The sequence below is a fragment of the Callithrix jacchus genome, chromosome 12 (assembly GCF_049354715.1).
Source record: "Callithrix jacchus isolate 240 chromosome 12, calJac240_pri, whole genome shotgun sequence".
In the NCBI taxonomy this organism is placed as follows: Eukaryota; Metazoa; Chordata; class Mammalia; order Primates; family Cebidae; genus Callithrix; species Callithrix jacchus.
The window spans coordinates 30,805,351-30,827,796 of NC_133513.1; the positions used below are offsets into that span (position 1 = coordinate 30,805,351).

The window sequence follows — 22,446 nt, forward strand, 5'->3', positions numbered from 1 at the left end:
CACCCGCCTCGGCCTCCCAAAGTGCTGGGATTACAGGCATGAGCCACCGCACCCAGCTGGGCAAATTATTTCTTGTTCTTCATGATCCAATCAAACATCGCCATGTTCCCTGATTCCTTTGGTGAGAATTAACTAAAAATTTCCATACCACTTTTTCCCTGTTTGTTTACTTATTTATTTTTTTAGAGACAGGGTCTTTCTCTGTGGCCCAGGCTGGAGTGCAATGGTGTGATCTCAGCTCACTGCAGCCTCAACCTTTCAGGCTGAAGTGATCCCTCACCTTCAGCCTCCTGAGGAGCTGGGACCCCAGGCATGTGCCATGGTGCCCTGCTAATTTACATATATATAAAAATAGAGACAGGATCCTATATTCTCATTGTTCACCAGAGGGCTGGCATGCAAAAAAACTCCAAAACACCAAGTGTCGAATTACTTAATTCATACTCTTTTTCCCCTTCCCTAGAGTGCCCTCAACAGGATAGTGACATTGCCTTCTTAATTGATGGCTCTGGTAGCATCAACCCAAATGACTTTCGGCGGATGAAGGAGTTTGTCTCAACCGTGATGGAGCAATTAAAAAAGTCTAAAACCTTGGTGAGGGCCCATGGGTAGGTCAGAGAAGAGCCTGCACGGGCCTGGAAGATACATGGCAACCGGGCTACCACGTTCTCCTCCCGTTTCAACTGCGGGCATTGCCAAATTGGTGATCAATTGTGGTTCTCCTTCCTGAGTCTTTTCTGCTCTGCTGGACGTAGCCTCAGCATTCTTTCAGCCTTTTATAAAGGAGGCAGCTCTGACTAAATTTTTTTTTTTTGAGATGGAGTTTTCTTCTTGATACCTAGGCTGGAGTGCAATGGCACAATCTCGGCTCATCGCAACTCCATCTCCTGGGTTCAAACGATTCTCCTGCCCCATCCTCCTGAGTAGCTGGGATTACAGGTGCATGCCACCACCCTCAGCTAATTTTTAGTAAAGACAGGGTTTCTCCATATTGGTCAGGCTGGTCTCGAACTCCTGACCTCAGGTAATCCACCGGCCTTAGCCTCCTAAAGTGCTGGGATTACAGGTGTGAGCCACCATGCCTGGCCTAGCTCTGACTAATTGTTAAGGGTTACCATCGGAGATGAAGCCCACATGTCCTTGCTGGCTGAGTTTTATTTTTATTTTTTTGAGACATATCTGCTTGAGGACAAATATGTCCTCCACAAAAGGAGACTATCACCCAGCTTAGAGTTGCAGTCTCAGCTCACCACAACCTCTGTCTCCCAGGTTCAAATGATTCTCCTGCCTCAGCCTCCCGAGTAGGGGGGATTACAGGTGCACACCACTGCACCTGGCTAGTTTTTGTATTTTTAGTAGTGATGGGGTTTCACCATATTGAGCAGGCTGGTCTTGAACTCCTGACCTCAGGTAATCCACCCTCCTCAGTCTCCCAAAGTGCTGGGATTACAGGCATAAGCCAGCGGCTGGCAGTGTTCTAGTATTGAGGAGAGATGGGAGCTGCTGGCAGCTCTCTGTCTTGGTGAGGCAGGAGATTATGGGCAGCACAGAGAAGGAATTTGGAGACTGGAGTGTTTAAAATCTTTGTGGAGCTTGCTGGGAGATGTCTGAGGGTGGGGGCTCCTTCTCCAGCATCACCCCAGCCTCCGCCTCTGCAGTTCTCTTTGATGCAGTACTCCAATGAATTCTGGACTCACTTCACCTTCAAAGAGTTCCAGGACAACCCTAACCCAAGATCGCTGGTGAGGCCAATAACGCAGCTGTCTGGGTGGACATACACGGCCACCGGCATCCGCAAAGTGGTGTAAGCTTCCCCTTTTCGCTTAAGGTGGAGGGAGGAGGAGACACTTTTAGCTGGGCTAGATGGATGAAGGGAGTCATTCAGACAGGGGTGGTAGAGGATGCATCCCCTCAGGCAGAGGTGGGGAGGAGGGGCTGTGCCTGGTGTGTTCATCAAAGGACAAGTCGTGAGCGAAAGTGGGAGTGGAGTGCGGAAGTGAGAGAAAAGTGTCTGGAGGGAGGCTGGAAAGATCAGCTCAGGCCAGGAACCAAAGGCAGCTTTATAGCCCGTGGGGAGACATTGCCGTGTCTCCTTTTGGAAAGTTCGCTCTGATTTTGGGGTGTGTGTACAGGCAAGGGTGGGGTTGGGACAGAAGTGCAAGAAGCACTGGGGAGTCGTAGAGAGGCTGGGGAGCTGGTGCAGTGCTCTGGGAGAGGTTTCAGGGCCAATTAAGTTCATTTCTTAATTTTATATATATGTGTGTGTGTGTGTATATATATATATATTTTTTTTTTCTTTTTTTTTTTGAGGTGGAGTCTCACTCTGTCATCCAGGTTAGAGTGCAGTGGCATGATCTCAGCTCACTGCAACCTCTGCCTCCCAGGTTCAAGTGATTCTCCTGCCTCAGCCTCCCGAGTAATTGGGATTACAGGCATGCACCACCACGCCCGGCTAATTTTTGTATTTTTAGTAGAGATGGGGTTTCACCATGTTGGTCAGGCTGATTTCAAACTCCTAACCTCAGGAGACCCACCCACCTTGGCCTCCCAGAGTGCTGGGATTACAGGCTTGAGCCACTGTGCTAGGCCCCGTAATTTTTGTATTTTTCTGGTCGAGACGGGGTTTCTCCATGGTGGTGACTGGTCTTGAACTCCTGACCTCAGGTGATCCACCCACCTCGGCCTCCCAAAGTGTTGGGGTTACAGGTGTGAACCACCTCGACCAGCTGAGTCTCTGTCTGAAAAAACAGTACTGTGTCATCTATTTGCATTTGACTTTGTCCCTCCTCTTCCCTGCACAGACGAGAACTGTTTAACGTCCGCCAAGGAGCCCGAGAGAATGCCCTTAAGATCCTAGTTGTCATCACAGATGGAGAAAAGTTTCGTGATCCCTTGACATATGAGGATGTCATCCCCGAGGCAGACAGAGAGGGAGTCATTCGCTACGTCATTGGGGTATGGAATATAGCTCTCAGGCTGACACTTCTGTGGAGGGTTTCTATGTGGGTCTGCCCTCCCTTCAATTTACAAATGTTAATAAAATTGAAGTGACAGGAGAGCTATTGCCACCTCATATACACCGTATCAGCTATCTATTGCCACATCAATGCTGTGTAATAAATTATCCCCAAATTCAGTGACTTAAAATAATAAGTAAGTCTGTGGGTCAGCCAGCCAAGGGTTCTGGTCTCAGCAGCCTTCCTCACTGTCATTAGCTGCAGGTTGGTAGGCTGCTCTGCTAATCTTGGCCAGGCTCTCTCTGCTTCTGAGTGTCGCCAGCTATGTGTGTCTGCTGGACAAGATGGCCTTGGGTAGAAACACTGGGTGACTTGGCTCTTTGGCATCCTGGCTCTCATTCTCTGGGGCTAGCCTGGGCATGTCCTCATGGTGAAGGCAGGGGAGCAAGAGAACAGTGGAGATGTTCAAGTGCTTTTTCTTTTTTCTTTCTGGAGACAGAGTCTGGCTCTGTTGCCCAGGCTGGAGTGCAGTCGCTCGATCTCAGCTCAACACAACCTCCACCTCCTGGGTTCAAGTGATTCTCCTGCCTCAGCCTCCTGAGTAGCTGGGACTACAGGCGCGCATGCCACCATGCTCAGCTAATTTTTTTTTTTTTTTTTTGTATTTTTAGTAGACGGGGTTTCACCATGTTAGCCAAGATGGTCTGTCTCCTGACCTTGTGATCTGCCTGCCTTGGCCTCCTAAAGTGCCAGGATTACAGGCATGAGCCACCGAGTCCGGCTGCAAGTGCTTTTCCCTGCCTCTGCATCATGTTTGATGAGATCCATGCGTGTCAGGAGTGGTGCAAGGTTAGAAATAACCAGGTCCACACAGGTTTGTGTCTTTCCACAGTGTCAGGCCTTTACTGATGCTATTTCGATCACAAACGCCACGAGCTGCATGGAATTCCCAAGGAGGCAGTTCTCCTCAGTGTACCCTATTCTCTCCCTCACACAGGCCCAAGCCACCCACAAGTCAGTTAACCGTTGCAAACCGAATATAATAGTATACTTAGTATCTAAAATTTACAGGTTAAACATTCCACAGCAAGCAAAGTAATATCCAACATCAGAAGAAAAAGTGAGAGGAGAAAGGATGAATGAAAAGGACTCCTGGTCTGGGCCCAACGGTCCTGGTCCCATCAGTCTTGTAAGGCAGAGTCTTTGATGTGGTGCAGTCTTTGGCTACAAATGCCAGGCTCTCCTGACAAGTGACTGTGAGGTGGTGTGAGTTCAGATGGCTGCTTTGAGCAGCTGAAAGCCTGATCGCTTCTAGTTACAGAGCCCGCTGGTGAGAACAGACAGGGAAGAATGTGCTTGTTTGCATGCTTATCTGATTGGATGTAGTCTTTATTTGTTCGTTTATTTATTTTGAGACTGAGTCTGACTCTATCACTCAGGCTGGAGTGATGTAGTCTTTGTTTATTTATTTATTTTGAGACTGAGTCTGGCTCTATCACTCAGGCTGGAGTGCAGTGGCATGATCTTAATTCACTGCAACCTCCGCCTTCTGGGTTTAAGCGATTCTTGTGCCTCAGCCTCCCGAGTAGCTGGACCACAGGCATGCACCACCACACCTGGTTAATTTTTTTTTGTATTTTTAGTAAGAGATGGGGTTTCATCATGTTGGCTAGGTTGGTCTTGAGTGCACAGCAGAGCACCGGGGGAAAGGGTTGGGTACAGGAAGAGGCAAGGAGTCAGGATCATCCGTGTAATCAAACTACTGCAGCACCTGTTGACACAGAAAGTGATATCACCATGGAGACATGCCCTGGCATGTAGGAAGTAGTTTCATATAAAGAAAAGGCTTCCTTTCCTCTAGGTCAGCTCCACACCAGGAGACGTGGCACAGCAGATGAATCAGCAGCCGAGTTTCTGCCCCAAGTTGCTTCCTTGGCACAGTGCCTGTGCAATGTACAACCTGCTTGACTATACCTGGCAACCATGTCCCAGGGACCTTCTGATGTATTTCCTCACTTGATAAATAATGGTTCAGACTAGTTTCCTGCAGAATTATCTTTGCCAGATGATACTGCTACCCTCAGACCGTGATTTGGCGTCTGTATTTTTGGAACAGGTGGGAGATGCCTTCAGCAGTGAGAAATCCCGCCAAGAGCTTAATACCATTGCATCCAAGCCGCCTCGCGATCATGTGTTCCGGGTGAATAACTTCGAGGCTCTGAAGACCATTCAGAATCAGCTCCAGGAGAAGATCTTTGCGATCGAGGGTGAGTCAGGCATCTGTGTTCCCAGAGTAGCTCCAGAGGCAGCCCCAGGCCCCAGAACACCTATTCCCCTCTAGAATCCAGCCCCTCCTAACCCTTAGCATCCCCCAGCATCAACTCTCTCCACTGCCTCCAGCTCCCAGTCCCGGCCTCACTTGGTCAATTTCTTTCAAGTGAAAGAATCCATACTTTTATCTCTAATTTTGCAAATCCTGGCTACAGGTTGGCAAATTGGAGTATGGGGGAGTCAAATGCCACCCAATATTTTTCCAAAAAATTGGATATGTTGCCAGCAGTCATCTGTTTGGTTCACTATTGTATCCTGATTGCCTAGAATACTCAGAAGGTGCTTGATAAATGTTTGTTAAATAAAAGGAATTTAGAAATTTGGGAATTTCATATATAGTCTGGGTTTATGGCTTATCTTGAAAAGCTGGAAGATTAGACACCTTGAAGACCCTGAAGACCGCATTTCCACTTGGCAGGAAGTGGCTGGAGGCGAAGGCTGCCACCTCTCTAAGGGGGACGTATGTATCCAGCTTGACACAGATCCCACTGGGGTCTCCTTTTGTCTGGCCACCGGAGCATTTGGGTTTTCAGTACCTGTTCTAGGTTACTCTGCTTTCTTTTCTTTTCTTTCTTTCTTTCTTTTTTTTCTTTTGAGACTGAGTCTTGCTCTATTGCCCAGGCTGGAGCGCAGTGGTGCAATCTTGGCTCACTGCAACCTCTGCCTCCCAGGTTCAAGCAAGTCTCCTGCCTCAGCCTCCTGAGTAGCTGGGATTACAGGTTCCTGCCACCATGCCCAGCTAATTTTTCTATTTTTAGTATAGATGGGGTTTCACCATGTTGGTCAGGCCAACTGACCTCAAGTGATCTGCCCACCTCAGCCTCCCAAAGTGCAGGGATTACAGGTGTGAGCCACCGTGTCCAGCCTTCTGCTTTGTTTAATGTAAAAAAGTTCTCCTCTTCACAGGTACTCAGTCAGGAAGTACCAGCTCCTTTGAGCACGAGATGTCTCAGGAAGGGTTCAGTGCTGCCATCACCTCTGTAAGTGGCCCTTCGTTAAATTGCGGGGATGGGGTGGGGATAACTAGAGAAGAGATAGGAGAGATGCAGGGGACGCGGGGCTCTTCTCTGTGACTTGGGAAGTAGCTCTGTGAGGGGCAGCAGTGGTCCCTTTATCCTTCCTCATCAACCCTGTTCTGCCCTTTCCCAGAACGGCCCCTTGCTGAGCACTGTGGGGAGCTATGACTGGGCTGGTGGAGCCTTTCTGTATACATCAAAAGAGAAAAGCACCTTCATCAACATGACCAGAGTGGATTCAGACATGAATGATGCTTACTTGGGTAAGTGGGAGGGCAACAGTTACTCTAAGAAGGTGTCAGGATGTGGCATATGACAACTAGCGTGGATGTCTGGGTCTTTTGCAGGCTCTTGGGTTAGCTTTAAAGCCAGAAACTCCTTTTTTTTTTGAGGTGGGGTTTTGCTTTTCTCGCCCAGGCTGTAGTGCAATGGTGTGATCTTGGCTCATGCAACCTCTGCCTCCTGGGTTCAAGTGATTCTCCTGCCTCAGCCTTCCAAGTAGCTGGGATTACACGTGTGCGCCACCACCCCTGGCTAATTTTTTTTTTGTATTTTTAGTAGAGGCAGGGTTTCACCACATTGGTCAGGCTGGTCTCAAACTCCTGACCTCAGGTGATCCACCTGCCTTGGCCTCCCAAAGAGCTGGGGTTACAGGTGTGAGCCACTGCACCTGGCCAGAAACTTCCAAATGGAATTGCAATTATGTTCATAAAGAGGAATATAGCTCAGGGATCAGTTACCCCAACACAGCAAGCGTGGGGCTGCCCCAGTGCTCCTACACAAGGGGTGGGTCTGCATGGCAGAGGAGGGGGCAGGAAACACACTTCACCTCTCAGACCTGCACCTTCAGGTTATGCTGCCGCTGTCATCTTTCGGAACCGGGTTCAAACCCTGGTTCTGGGGGCACCTCGGTATCAGCATGTCGGCCTGGTGGCGATGTTCAGGCAGAACGCTGGCATGTGGGAGTCCAACGCTAATGTCAAGGGCACCCAGGTGAGTGCGGTGTGTGGAGCATGAATGTGCAAACAGAGGCGCCCTGGGGGCTTAGAGATTGTGGGAGGGGTATTCATATGACATGCATGGCCATCCCATAAAGGAGCCTCGGCGGGGGGGCTGTGAGCTGGGGACTTGTGGGATCAGCTTAGCATTTGAGAATGCCAGGTCCTCAGGTTTTTGACGGCGATAAGTAACAATGCTTGCCTATACGAGCTCTTTATGGGTCTTCCTGTACTCAGAGCTGGCATTCAACCCATCAATAACCAGGACAGCCATGTTAATAAAATATTGAAATAATTCCATATTCATTGATAAATGGTAGAGTCCCCCTCACCCTTGCACGCTGGTGCCGCTCCACTCTCTGGGTTGCCCCATAATCCAGCAACTATGAGGTCAGGCAGGACCTCAATGGTCCCTCTAGGACCTGCTCCAGCCACGCCCCTGCTCAGCACCTGTGCAGCCCCAGCTGTTCATTATTTTGAACATTACCCCTGCAAAAGCAGTATAGTCACATATTTTGTGGAAACTGGTGAATGAGGCAAAACTTTCTAGTCCAAATCATTATTGCAAATTCCTGAAACAGGACTGCACCCATGATATGGTGCCTATAGTTCTTTTTTTTTTTTTTTTTTTTTTTGAGACAGAGTCTTACTCTGATGCCAGGGGCCAGGCTGGAGTGCAGTGGCGCGATCTCAGTTCACTGCAACTTCTGCCTCCTGGGTTCAAGCAATTCTCCTGCCTCAGCCTCCCAAGTAGCTGGGACTACAGGCATGCGCCACCATGCCCAGCTAATTTTTGTGTTTTAGTAGAGATGGAGTTTCATCATGTTGACCAGGATGGTCTCAATCTCTTGATCTCTTGATCTGCCTGCCTCAGCTTCCCAAAATGCCGGGATTACAGGCGTGAGCCACCGAGCATGTACTATATTTCTTTTTTTTTTTTTTTAAATAATTTCATGTGGGACATGGTAGCCCACGCCTGTAATCCTAGCACTTTGCAAGGCTGAGGCAGGTGGATCACCTGAGGTCAGGAGTTTGAGACTAGCCTGGCCAATATGGCGCAACCCCATCTCTACTAAAAATAAAAAATGCAAAGAAAAATTAGTCAGGCCTGGTGGCTTGTGCCTGTAATCCTAGCTACTCGGGAGGCTGAGGCACAAGAACACTTGAACGCAGGCAGCAGAGGTTGCGATGAGCCAAAATCATGCCACTGCACTCCAGCCTGGGTGACAGAGCAATACTTCATTTCAATAAAAAAAAAATCGCTTCAACTTTTAGATTCAGGGGGTACATTGTACAGGCTTGTTACATGCATACATGCATCTTGCTAAGGTTTGGGCTGCAGATCCCGTCACCCAGGTAGTGAGCATAGTACCCGATAGGTGGTTTTTCTTTTTTCTTTTCTTTTCTTTTTTTAGAGACAGGATCTCACTCTGTTGCCAGGTTGGTTTTGAACTCCTGAGCTCAAGCAATCCTCCTGCCTCGGCCTCCCAAAATGCTGGGATTCTGCGTGAGCCACTTTGCCCAGCCCAATAAGTGGTTTTTCAACACACACCTACTGCTCCCCCATCTGGTAGTCTGCAGTGCCTGTCATTCTCGTCTTTATGTCTATGTGTACCCAATGTTTAGCCCCCACTTATAACTGACAGCATGCAGTATTTGGTTTTCGGTTCCTGGGTCAATTCACTTAGGATGCCTCCAGCTGCATCCATGTTGCTGCAAAGATGTGATTTACTGTTTTTTATGGCTGCATAGTATTCCGTGGTGTATGTGTACCACATTTTCTTATCCAATCCACCACTGATGGGCACCTGGGTTGATTCCATGTCTTTCTAGTGTGAACAGTGCCATGGTGAACATATGAGCATGTGTCTTTTTGGTAGTACAGCTTCTTTTTCTTTGGCTATATGCCCAGTAATGAAATTGCTTGGTTGAATGGTAGCTCTGTTTTATGTTCTTTGAGAAATCTTTAAACTGCTTTCCTCAGTGGCTGGACTAATTTACATTCCCACCAACTGACAGTGTATAAATGTTCCTTTTTCTGCATAGCCTCGCCAGCATCTGTTATTGTCTTCTTTTTCTTTTTTTTAAGATGGAGTTTTATGCTTATTGCCCAGGCTGGAGTGCAATGGTGCAATCTCAGTTCACTGCAAACTCCACCGCCCCTCCTCCAAACCAATTCAAGCCATTCTCCTGTCTCAGCCTCCTGAGTAGCCAGGATTACAGGCATGTGCCACCATGCCTGGTTAATTTTGTATATTTTTTTAGTAGAGATGGGGGTTTCTCCATGTTGGTCAGGCTGGTCTTGAATTCCTGACCTCAGGCGATCTGCCTGTCTTGGCTTCCCAAAGTGCTGGGATTATAGTCGTGAGCAGCCATGCCTGTCTTCTTAATAATAGCATTCTGACTGGTGTGAAATGGTGTCTCATTGTGGTTTTGAGTTGGATTTCTCTGGTGATTTGTGATAATGAACATTTTTCCCCAATTTTTTTCTGGCCATTTGTTTGTCTTCTTTTGTGAAGTGTCTGTTTATGTCCTTTGCCCACTTTTTAATGAGGTTATTTGTTTTTTGCTTGTTGATTTGTTGAAGTTCCTTGTAGATTCTGAATTTCAGACCTTTGCCAGACATGGCTTGCAAATAGTTTCTCCCATTCTGTAAGTTTTCTGTTCACTCTGTTGATAGTTTCTTTTGCTCTGCAGAAACACTTGTCGATTTCTGTGTTTGTTGCAGGTGCTTTTGAGGACTTAGCCAAAAGTTCTTTGCCAAGGCTGGGGTTGAGAAGAGTATTTCCGAGGTTTTCTTCTACTATTTTAGTAGTTTGAGGTCTCACATTTAAATCTTTAATCACATTTAAATCTGTAATATATCTTGAGTTGATTTTGTATAAGGTGTAAGGAAGGGGTCCAGTTTCATTCTTCTGCATGTGGGTAGCCAGTTACCTCAGCACCATTTTATTGAATAGGGAGTTCCTTCATGGGCTTTATTGAAGATCAGACGTTTGCAGGCGGGTGGCTTTATTTCTGGGCTCTCTGTTCTGTTCCAGCGGTCTATGTGTCTGTCTTTGTACCAGTACCATCCTGTTTTGATTACTTTATCCTTATATTCCGGTGGTGTAATGCCTCCAGCTTTGTTCTTTTTTGCTTAGGATTGTTTTGCATATTTGGGCTCTTCTTTTGTTCCATATGAATTTTAGAATAGTTTTTTTCTAATTCTGTGAACAATGGCATTGGTGGTTTGATATGAATAGCATTGAATCTGTAAATTGCTTTGGGCTGTACGGCCATTTTAACAATATTGATTCTTTCAATCCATGAGCATGGAATATTTTTGAATTTTTTGTGTCGTCTCTGATTGACAGAGATGACAAAATACAACAGTGTTTTGTATTTCTCCTCGTAGAGACCTTTCACCTCCTTGGTTAGCGGTGTTCCCAGGTACTTCATTTTTTGTGTCTGCTTGTAGTTCTGTATGTTTTTAAAATTTTTTCACTGGTTCTCTTTGACCTGTAATTAATGCATTGTATGGAGATGAAATCAGTTTGTCCTGATACCTGAACAGCTTGTCATAATTCTTTGCCAATAGTCAAATTCTTCCCATGGTCTCTCTAAAGGTTTTACAAACACCTATTGGCCATTGAATGGTGTCAGTGCCTGATACGTATAAGGGATGGGTGTAGAAGAATTACGGGAAGTCAAGTGTAGATGAGATGCCACTTCGCTGTTTTGGGTGTGTGGTCAGGACCATATGAGGAAGACTGCCTGTGTGCACCCCACACAGGTACATGCACATGACCATCAAGGGTGACAGATGCTTAAACTGGGACCTTCTGGCAGTTATGAAAGCAAATGGGAGGGGCAGCCAGAGAAAGGCAGTAGGGAAGGCTTCCTGGAGGAAGTGGCAGCTAAGCCAAAGCCTGTGGTGGAAACACAAGAGAAGTGAAAGAAGTAGGGGGATAAAAGGGGCCAGAAGAGGGAGAGAGCATAGAATGGAGGTTAGAATGTGGGTGTATGGCGGTGGGAGGAGTGGTGGGAGAAAATGGGAAAGAAGGGCAGGTGTGGTTTATCCCAGGTATTCAGGGCCTGTTTGACATCCCAAATACCAATATTGCAGAAAAGGAGAAGCTGATTCTGAAGTTCATATGGAAAGAGAAGGGACCCATATCTTGGATTTATAGCTAAGTATTTCATGGCCTTTGGCACTATTGTAAATTGCACTGTTTTTTAAATTTACATTTCCATTTGTTCAATGATATAGAAATGCAACTGATTTTTACATATTGATTCTGTATCCAAAACAATCTTGGAAAAGGGGAACAAAGTTGGAGGGTTCACACTTCCCAATTCAAACCTTACAAATCCATAGAGCCAGAAAGTAAATTAGTGGTTTCCAGGGGCTGGGGGTTGGGTTGGGGATTGGAAGTGACTGCTAACAGATACAGAATTTCTTTTTGGGAAGAAGAAAATGTTCCGGGGGTAGTGGTGGTGATTATACAACATTGTGAATATACTAAAACCTTATACTTTAAAATGGTAAATTTTATGGTATATGAATTTAATCCAAATTATAAAAGCTACTTAAAAAAATCAATGTGATTCACTATAACAACAGATTAAAGAGGAAAGAGTATGTATCTACCTTAACCAATATAGCACTATAATTTGACAACATACAGCATCCTTTTATGATTAAAAATACTCTCAGCAAACTAGGAACTAAAGGGAACTTCCTCAACCTGAAAAAGAGCATTTACAAACAATCTCTTGCAGGCATTTTACTTAACAGTGAAAGAGAATGCTTTTCTCCTAAAATTGGAAACAAGGCAAGAATATCCGCTTTTATAATTCCTGTTTGACATTGTACTGGAAGACCTAGCCAATGCAATAAAGCAAGAAAAAGAAGAAAAAGAATACAGAGAGGAAGGGAAGAAATAAAACCATCTCTGTTTGCAGATGATTGCATGGAAAACGCAGGATACAAAATCAATGTATAAAAATCAGTTATCTTTTTATAATATAATTGAACAATTAAAAATTTAAATAAAAAAGTACCATTTACAATAGCATCAAATACCTTGAAATATTTCAAACAAAATGTGTATGATAACTTTATGCTGAAAACTACAAAACACTAATGAAAGAAATAAAAGACGTAAATAAATGGAGAGATACACTGTGGTCATGGATTTGAATATTGGAATTCCAATATTGTTAAGGTGTCAATTCTCCCTAAGTTGATCTACAGATTCAATGCGGTGAAAATTGTGGATAATATTCCGTTGTGCCCATGTACCACATTTTCTTTATCCATTCGTCTGTTGATGGACACTTAGGTTGATTCTCTATCTCAGCTGTTGTGAATAGTGCTGTGATAAACATGGGAGTGCAGTTATCTCTTCAATGTACTGATTTCCTTTCCTTTGAAGATATACCCAGAAGTGGGGTTGCTGGATTGTATGGTAGTTCCATTTTTAGTTTTTCTGAGGAGCCTCCATACAGTTCTCCATAGTGGCTTTACTAATTTACATTCCCACCAACAGTGCATGAAAGTTCCTCTTTCTCTGCATCCTTGCCAGTATCCATCATTATTTGTCTTTTCAATAAAAACCCTTTTAACTGCAATGAGGCAACATCTCATTGTGGTTTCCATTTGCATTTTTCTGATATACAAAGGAATAGTATTCAGCCATAAGAAGAGTGAAATCTTGTGATTTGCAATAACAGGATTGGAACTGGAGGACATTATGTTAAGTAAAACAACCTGGGCACAGAAAAACAAATATTGCATGTTCTCACTTATATGGAAAAAAATGGATCTCATGGAAGTAGAGAGTAGAATGGTGGATACCAGAGATTGGGAAGGGTAGTGAGAAGGATGGGGTAAAGAGGAGATGGTTAATGGATACAAAAATACAGTTAGGAAAAATAAGACCTAGTGTTTGGTAGCACAGTAGGGTGACTATAGTTAGCAATAATTTAATGTATATTACAAAATAACTGTGGGAATGGAATTGGAATGTTCCCAATAAAAGAAATGATGAATGCTTGAGGTGATGGATATCCCAGTTACCCTGATTTGATTATTACACACTGTATGCTTGTATCAAAATATCACATGTTCCCCATAAGTGTGTGCAACTATGTGTATTCATAAAAAATTAAAAATCCTGGAAGCATATTTTGCTGAATGTAGAATTTAGCCAATTTTAAAATTTATATAAAAATAAAAACATAGACTATCCAAAAGAATTTTGAAAAGAATCTAGACAAATACCATTAAGTGGCTGTCACTTTTTATTTATTTATTTATTTTTTAAAAATTAGACCAATATTTTATTATTATTTTTTAACTTTTACTTTAGGTTTGAGGGTACATGTGAAAGTTTGCTAGACAGGTGAACTCATGTCATGGGGGTTTGTTGTGCAGATTATTTTATCACTCAGGTATTAAGCCTAGTACCCTATTTTTTGCTCCTCCCTCCTCCCACTCTCCACCCTCAAGTAGACCCCAGTGTCTGTTGTTTCCTTCTTTGTGTTTGTAAGTTTTTCTTTCTTTTTTAATATGGATTTTATTGCATTTTAGGTTTTGGGGTACCTGTGAAGAACATGTAAGATTGTTGCATAGGTACACACATGGCAGTGTGGTTTGCTGCCTTCCTCCCCATCACCTATATCTGGCATTGCTCCCCATGTTATCCCTCCCCAACTCCCCACCCCCCATAAGTTCTTATTTTTTAGCTCCTACTAATGAGTGAGAGCATGCAGTATTTGGTTTTCTGTTCCTGTGTTAGTTTGCTAAGGATAATGACCTCCAGCTCTATCCATGTTCCCACAAAAGACATGAGCTTGCTCTTTTTTATGGCTGCATAGTATTCCACGGTATATATATATACCACATTTTCTTTATCCTATTTGTCTTAGGTGGGCATTTAGGTTGACTCCATGTTTTGCTATTGTGACTAGTGCTGCAATGAATATTCATGTGCATGTGTCTTTATGGTAGGATGGTTTATATTCATCTTGGTATATACCCAGTAATGGGGTTGCTGGTAGTTTTGCTTTTAGCTCTTTGAGGAATCACTATACCACTTCCCCCAATGGTTGAACTAATTTACCACTCCCACCAACAGTGTAAGTGTTCCCTTTTCTCCAAACCTCAGCAGCATCTATTTTTTGACTTTTATTAGTAGCCATTCTAACTGGTATGAGACGGTATCTCATTGTAGTTTTGATTTGCATTTCTCTAATGATAATGATGTTGAGCCTTTTTTCATACGCTTCTTGGCTGCATGTATGCCTTCTTTTGAAAAGTGTCTGTTCATGTCTTTGCTCACCTTTTAATGCAATTGTTTGTTTTTCTCTTGTAAATTTAGTTCCCTGTAGAAGCTGGATATTAGACCTTTGTTGGATACAGAGTTTGCATCGAGACCACAGTTAGATCAAGACCACCCTGGTTAATATGGTGAAACCCTGTCTCTACTAAAAATACAAAAAATTAGCAGGGTGTGGTGGCATGTGCCTATAGTCACAGGTACTCAGGAGGCTGAGGCAGGAGAATCGCTTGAACCTGGGAGGTGGAGGTTGCAGTGAGCCGAGATTGCGCCATTGCACTCCAGCCTGTGTGACAGAGCAACAATCCATCTCAAAAAAAAAAAAAAAAAAAGGCAACTCTGACTCTGTGTGGTGGCTCACACCTGCAATCCCAGCACTTCAGAGGCTGAGGTGGAGGGATTGCTTGAACCCAGGAGTTTGAGATCAGCCTGGGCAACATAGTGAGACTCCACCTCTATAAAAAATAAGAAAAAAAAGCCCTATCAGTTTTATCAATCTTTTCTATTGTTTTTCTAGCCTGTATTTGATTTATTTCTGCTCTGATCTTTATCATTTTATTTCTTATGCTGACTTTGAACTTTGTTTTTCTATTTCCTTGTGTAAAGTTAGGTTGCTTCCTTCCTCCCTTCCCTTCCCTCCCTTCCTCCCTCCATCCCTCCCTCCATCCCTTCCTGCTTTCCTTCCAAAATTAAAGTAAAATTGTATTTTTTATTTTTATTACAAATGGAATGCAACATCACTTAGAAATCAGAAATCTTTATTATAAGAATAAAACAAAAAATCGCCATACCACCAGAAATGATCAATCAATACTTAGATGATTTTTAAGGCAGGTGCTTAACTCTATAAACTTCTCTCTTAGATCTGCTTTTTCTGCATTCAATAAGTTTTGATATGTTGTGTTTTCATCATCATTTTTCTTAAGTTATTTTTTGATTTCTCTTTTGATTTCTTCTTTCACCCACTGGATGGTCAGGAATGTGTTGTTTAATTTTCACCTATTTTTGACTTTTTAAATTTTCCTCTTGTTACTGATTTCTAGTGTCATAACCTTTGTGGTCAGAAAAAATACTTGATATAATTTATTTATTTATTTTGAGATGGAGTCTTGCTCTGTTGCCCAGGCCGGAGGGCAGTGGCACAATCTTGGCTCACTGCAACTTCCACCTCCTGGGTTCTAGCAATTCTCCTACCTCAACCTTCCAAATAGCTGGGATTACAGGTGCCTGCCACCATGCCAGGCTAACTTTTGTGTTTTTAATAGAGACAAGTTTCACCATATTGGTAAGGCTGATCTTGAATATCTGACTTCAGGTGATCCACCTGCCTTGGCCTCTCAAAAAGTGCTAGGATTATAGGTGTGAGCCACTGTGCCTGGCCAATACTTGATATGATTTAAATCTTGAATTCCTTAAGACTTGTTTTGTGGCCTAACATATGATCTCTACTTAGCAAATTTTCCACATGTGCTTGAAAAGACTGTGTGTTCTACTGGTATTGAATGGAATGTTCTGTATATGTCTGTTTAGATTCATCTGGTCTATAGTATTATCCAAGTCTGCTGTTTCCTTATTGATTTTCTGTCTGGATGATCTAACTATTATTGAAAGTGGGATACTGAAGTTCCCGCTGTTATTAGAATGTAATAATGATAATACTATTATTGTATCTCTGCCTACTTCTCTCTTCAGTTCTGCTAATATTTGCTTTATATATTTAGGTGATCTGATGTTGGATGCATATATGTTCACAATTGTTACATTCTCTTGATTAATTGACTTATTTAACATTATATGGTGACTTTCTTTGTCTCTTGTGGCAGTTTTAACATAAGGTCTATTTCGTCTGATATAACCATGGTCCTTCCTGATCTCCTGTGGTTATCATTTGCATGGGATGTCTTTTTCCATCCCTCCACTTTAGCCTATGTGTGATCTTCAATCTAAATTGAGTTTCTTATAGGGAGCATATAGTTGGATTTAAAAAAATCCGTTCAGCCACTCTATGTCCTTTGACTGGAGAATCTAATCCATTTACATATAAAGTAATGATTGGCAGGTAGGGACTATTATCGCTTATTTCATTTATTGTTTTCTGACTGTTTTGTAGTTCCTTTGTTCCATTCTTCCTTCCTCTCTTGCTGTCTTCCTTTGGGATTTGATTTTTTTTTTTTTGGTAGTGATATATTGTGATTCCTTTTTCTATGCTTGGTGTATCTACCACAGTTGTTTTTCTTTGTGGATACCATGGGGCTTACATAAAACATCTTATAGTTATAACAGTCTATGCCAAGCTGATAACAACTTTGACCACATACAAAAACTCAACCTTTTAACTTCTGCTTATACATTTTACATTAATGTCACACTTTACCAATTATTTTGCAATAAAGGTGGAAAGATAGTTAAAGAGTTTTTCACCAAATGGTTCTGGAACAATTGGACAACCATAGTAAAAAAAAAAAAATAACATCCATCCATACCTCACACCATATAAAAATTAATTCAAAATAAGCAATTTTTAAATGAAGTATAACATACAAGTTACCATACCAGCAATTCCACTCTTAAGTCTTTACTTAAGAGAAATGAAAACAGATGTTCACATGAAAACCTGTATGTAAATGTTTCTGGTCGCTCTGTTAATAATCACCCCAAATTAGAAAAGACCCAAATGTCTTTCAACTAAGGAATGGATAAACCAACTGTAGCACATCATACAATGGGAATACTGGTCAGCAATAAAAGAGAGCAAGTTACTAATAACTGCAACAACACAGATGAATCTCTTAAATGCATTATTGTAGGTGAAAGAAGCCAAATTAAAAAGGTCACATACAATGTAATTCCATTTACATAACATTCCAGAAAAGCCAAAATCCTAAGGGCAGAAAACAGTCGAGTGGTCACCAGATGTTGGTAGTTGGAGGGGAGAAATTGACTATGATGCAGCATAGGGAATATTTTGGGGATAGTGAAACTATTTTCTATTTTGACTGTGGTGTTGGTTATATGACTTTATTTATTTATTTATTTATTTATTTATTTATTTATTTATTTAGAGTCTCACTCTGTCACCCAGACTGGCATGCAGTGGCATGATCTCAGCTCACTGCAACCTCCGCCTCCCGGGTTCAAATGATTCTCCTGCCTCAGCCTCCCAAGTAGCTGGGATTACAGGCGCTGGCCACCACACCCAGCTAATTTTTGTATTTGTAGTAGAGGTAGGGTTTTGCCATGTTGTCTAGGCTGGTCTCGAACTCCTGAGCTCAGGTAACCCACCTGCCCTGGCCTCCCAAAGTTCTGGGATTGCAGGCATGAGCCACTGCACACGGCTGGTTATATGACTTTATATGTTTGTCAAAACTCATAAAACTGTGTACTAAAAGGCTGAATTTTGTTGTATGTAAACTCTACCCCAATAAATCTGATCTAAAAGAAATTGAAATTCTGTTGACTTTAGGATAAAACTTATATGCCTGTATTCAGTTATTAGTGAGTCTTCCCTCAATGGTGTATGAGGCAGAGATCACGTTGCAGTGAGTTGGGGCATGAAGTCCCCTGCACATTCCCGTCCTAGCATTTGTCCCAGTTTGAAATTGCTGTACACATCTCCCTGTTAATCCATCAGTTACTCTCCTCCTCTCCACCTGCTGCACTGAGGGCTCTGGAAGGTGCTGTCTCTACTGTCGGGCCTTGTACTTTGCAATAAGAAACACTTGTTTGTGGAATGAATGAATGAATGGATGAATAGGTGAGTTTTATGGATGAATTCTACATATTGATCTTGAAGATATTCAAAACTTGTTTTTACTTGTAGGTAACCAGTATTTCTTGATCTCACAAAACATTCCTGAGCAGAAATAGTTATTTTTAAGCTAAACCAGTTATTGGCCTTATTACTCATAGTGCCAACTTTGACTTTTTACCTCCCTGAAGATTCTCAATATATTGAAAGGGTAGTCTGTCTGCTCTTCTAGAATTTTCTATCTGTATTTTCCAACCGAAGTCTTTCTTTGCTGCCTTAATAATCTCCTAGGAATACAGTTTGGGGCAAATCCTCACTCTCTCTGTTAACTCTGTTATAGGCTTTTCACGTTTTATCTTTTAAATTAAAAAAACATATATACACTTAGATATTGGGGTCTGTTGCCCAGGCTGGAGTGCAGTGGTGACAAAGCTCAATGCAGCCTTAAACTGCTGGGCTCAGGGGATCCTCCCACCTCGTCTTCTGAGTAGCTGGGATTACAAGCAGGAGCCACTCTGCCAGTCTTATTACATAGGTTCTTTCTTTTAGCTGGCAGCACATGCGAATGATAATTTATCATGAATCACATAGAAGATCACATCTGCTCCAGAGAGATTCTCCCAGCAGGCATAACTTTTCTTCACAGAGAGAAAACCACCATGTCTGCTTTAGATGGGAAAAGGTGTGTGATTATGACCCTGTCTCTTTCAGATTGGCGCCTACTTCGGGGGTTCCCTCTGCTCTGTGGACGTGGACAGCAACGGCAGCACTGACCTGGTCCTTGTCGGGGCCCCCCATTACTACGAGCAGACCCGAGGGGGCCAAGTGTCCGTGTGCCCCTTGCCCAAGGGGGTGAGTGGCCAATGAGACCGGGGCTGGATGGAGCCCGAGGTAGGTGGAGGGGTGGAGGTGTCGCCCGGGTTGGTGCCTGACACTGCTTGTGTTTAGCAGAGGGCTCGGTGGCAGTGTGACGCTGTTCTCCACGGGGAGCAGGGCCACCCCTGGGGCCGCTTTGGGGCAGCCCTGACAGTGCTGGGGGATGTGAATGGGGACAAGCTGACGGATGTGGCCATTGGGGCCCCAGGAGAGGAGGACAACCGGGGTGCTGTTTACCTGTTTCATGGAACCTCAGGATTTGGCATCAACCCCTCACATAGCCAGGTAAGACCCGGTCACTGTCCTTGTCATGACAGTAACCTCTTTGTTGATCTTTCGCCTTCTAATTCAGTGTGCCCACAGCTAGCAGATCAGTTCTCATGGCACTCCTTTCAGAACCTTCAAAAATAATAACATGTGGCTGGGCCTGGTGGCTCATGCCTGTAATCCCAGCACTTTGGAAGGCTGAGGTGGGAGGATTGTTTAAGCCTAGGAGTTCAAAATCACTTTGGGCAACATAGTGAGAATCCACCTCTCAAAAAAAAAAAAAAAAAAAAAAAAAGCCAGATATGGTGGCACACACCCATGGTCCCAGTTACTCAGGAGGCCTCAGCCTCCCAAAGTGCTGGGATTACAGGCGCGAGAATCACGCAGTTTTTTTCCCTTCTGTGACTGGCTTATTTTACTTAGAGTAATGTCCTCCAAGTTCATCTATGTTGTCACAAATGAAAGAATTCTTCCTCTTCTCCTTCTTCTTCTCCTTCTTCTCCTTCTTCTTCCTCCTCCTCCTCGTATTCTTCCTTCTTTCTTCTTCTTCTCAAAGTCTTCTTCTGTCTCCCAGGCTGGAGTGTGGTGGCACAAACATGGCTCCCTGAAGCCTCAACCTACTGGGCTCAAGCGACCCTCCCACCTCAGTCTCCTGAGTAGCTGGGACGCGGGCCATGCCATCATGGCTGGCTAATTTCCTTTTATTTTTTGTAGAGATGGAGTATCCCTATGTTTCCCAGGCTGATGTCTTTTTTTTTTTTTTTTTGAGACAGAGTTTCACTCTTCTTACCCAGGCTGGAGTGCAATGGCGCGATCTCGGCTCACTGCAACCTCTGCCTCCTGGGTTCAAGCAATTCTCCTGCCTCAGCCTCCTGAGTAGCTGAGATTACAGGCACGTGCCACCATGCCCAGCTAATTTTTTGTATTTTTAGTAGAGATGGGGTTTCACCATGTTGACCAGGATGGTCTTGATCTCTTGACCTGGTGATCCACCTACCTCGGCCTCCCAAAATGCTGGGATTACAGGCCTGAGCCATGATGTCTTTCTTTTTTAAGGCTGAATAATATCCCCCTGTATGTATATACCACATTTTAAAAAATCCATCATTTCCTGGTAGAGAGGGAAGGGAAACAATCCATCATCTCTTGATAGGCATTTAGGTTGTTTTCACATCCTGGCTATTGTGAATAGTGTTGCAATGAACATGGGCATGTTTATATCTCTTTGAGATTGTAATCCCAATTCCTTTGGATAAATAACCAGAAGTGGGATAAATCATATGGTAGTTCTATTTTTTTTTTTTTTTTGAGACAGAATTTCACTCTTGTTGCTCAGGCTGGAGTGCAATGGCGCAATCTCGGCTCACTGCAACCTGCCTCCCGGGCTCAAGCGATTCTCCTGCCTCAGCCTCCCGAGTAGCTGAGATTACGGCATGCGCCATCATGCCCAGCTAGTTTTTTTTTTTTTTAAATTCAGTCTCCGTAGAGACTGTCAAAAAATGCCAATGCTGACTATATTTCAAGTCATCATGGCAGGGTATTGGGAAAAGTTTTCAATTAGCAATAATCGCTCCTTGGATAAACCTCACTGGCTACAATACTGCCACTGTGCAAAGCTGCCCGGCTAATTTTTTGCATTTTTTAGTAGAGATGAGGTTTGTAATATATATATATGACAAAGTTGCAGTACTTAAAATAGTATGGTACTAGCATCAAGATAGACGTTTTTCATTTAATATATGTATATTCCTGCATATATATATATATATTCCTGCATTTTATTAGAGGCAAATAACATTAAATGAACGACATTTACATTAGTTTTAGAAAATCCAGTGATGTTGCTCAACTTTGCACATACTTGAAAAAACAAGGCTTATTAACTCATATATTTGGAACTAGAAGGCATTTGAAGATGATCACAGCATAATCAATCCTCAGTTTCCAGAGTACTAGAGATGACTTTATACAAAAATCCAGTAAAACTTATTTTACTAACTTATCAGTTCTATGTCCCTCTTAAATTTCCCTAAAAATATGGATTAATAAAAAGTAGTGTTCTATAATTCACAAATACAAAGAGCTTTATTATGATTATGAACTCTGTATCACCCATATCATGGCTTTAGAAAAGTACCGCTTTTCTTACTGACTTATTTAAGGTTTGACTACACGAGTCAGTATGCAGAACTCACTCTGCTGTAACTATGATCTGTAATGATACAAATATAGAACCTCTTTGACTTTAATCTAAAAAAGCCACCTTATAAGAAAACAGTGTTAATGCAATCAAGCATCAACCCCGACAAATAAATAAACCACTTAAGGCTTTTAAAATAGCTCATGCCCATAGTTCTTTCAAAATGATGTAGCTACCGTCTTTTCTAACAAAGGAATATTTTCATCACGGCAACTATTTCTGAGCCAAAAATAAGCCACACTAAAAACAGAAGAAAATTCTCAGTGTGGAAAGGAAAAGGCTCATCTGTTGTGCAATAGCAGGCACCGGGCTCTGCGAGCGCTTTTTAGACAAGCTCAATCAGCCCAACTAGAGGCACTATTGGGTTTATCCAGTAAGGTCACGCACTATGCAATCTCTAGTGCTGTGAGGCCATTACTCAATCACTCAAAGGAAGAACAATTTCTGTCTTTTCTCTTTCTCTCTCTCTCTCTGTTTCTCTCTTTCTTTCTTTCTCTTTTTTTTTTGGACAGGATCTCCCTCTGTCGCCCAGGGTGGAATGCAGTGATGCAATCATGGTTCATTGCAGCCTTGACACTTAGGCTCAAGCAATTCTCCCTTCTCAGTCACCCAAGTAGCTGGGACTATAGGTGTGCACACCTATGGTTGGCTAATTTTTAACTTTATGGTAGAGATGAGTCTCACTATGTTGCCCAGGCTGGTCTTCTGGCCTTAAGCTATTGGCCTCT

General features: G+C 43.1%; 1 protein-coding gene and 1 non-coding gene across 7 annotated transcripts in view; one reads left to right on the forward strand and one right to left on the reverse strand.

Moving 5' to 3' along the window:
* Nucleotides 1-22,446, forward strand: part of ITGAM (integrin subunit alpha M) — a 58,506-nt gene that overhangs the window by 13,640 nt on the left and 22,420 nt on the right. For 3 of the 6 annotated variants that reach the window (XM_035267474.2, XM_035267477.2, XM_054242793.2), the window contains 9 exons: nucleotides 464-594; nucleotides 1,659-1,804; nucleotides 2,802-2,955; nucleotides 5,074-5,224; nucleotides 6,195-6,268; nucleotides 6,438-6,567; nucleotides 7,155-7,297; nucleotides 19,087-19,227; nucleotides 19,324-19,536. In XM_035267474.2, coding sequence (XP_035123365.1) covers nucleotides 464-594; nucleotides 1,659-1,804; nucleotides 2,802-2,955; nucleotides 5,074-5,224; nucleotides 6,195-6,268; nucleotides 6,438-6,567; nucleotides 7,155-7,297; nucleotides 19,087-19,227; nucleotides 19,324-19,536 — 1,283 coding nt within the window. The remainder of the gene's footprint in view (nucleotides 1-463; nucleotides 595-1,658; nucleotides 1,805-2,801; nucleotides 2,956-5,073; nucleotides 5,225-6,194; nucleotides 6,269-6,437; nucleotides 6,568-7,154; nucleotides 7,298-19,086; nucleotides 19,228-19,323; nucleotides 19,537-22,446) is intronic. The other 3 variants (XM_035267475.2, XM_078345184.1, XM_035267479.3) reach the window with 2 other exon arrangements.
* Nucleotides 20,996-21,136, reverse strand: LOC118146638 (U4 spliceosomal RNA). The gene has a single exon (XR_004732477.1). It is a non-coding gene; the product is annotated as a U4 spliceosomal RNA (small nuclear RNA).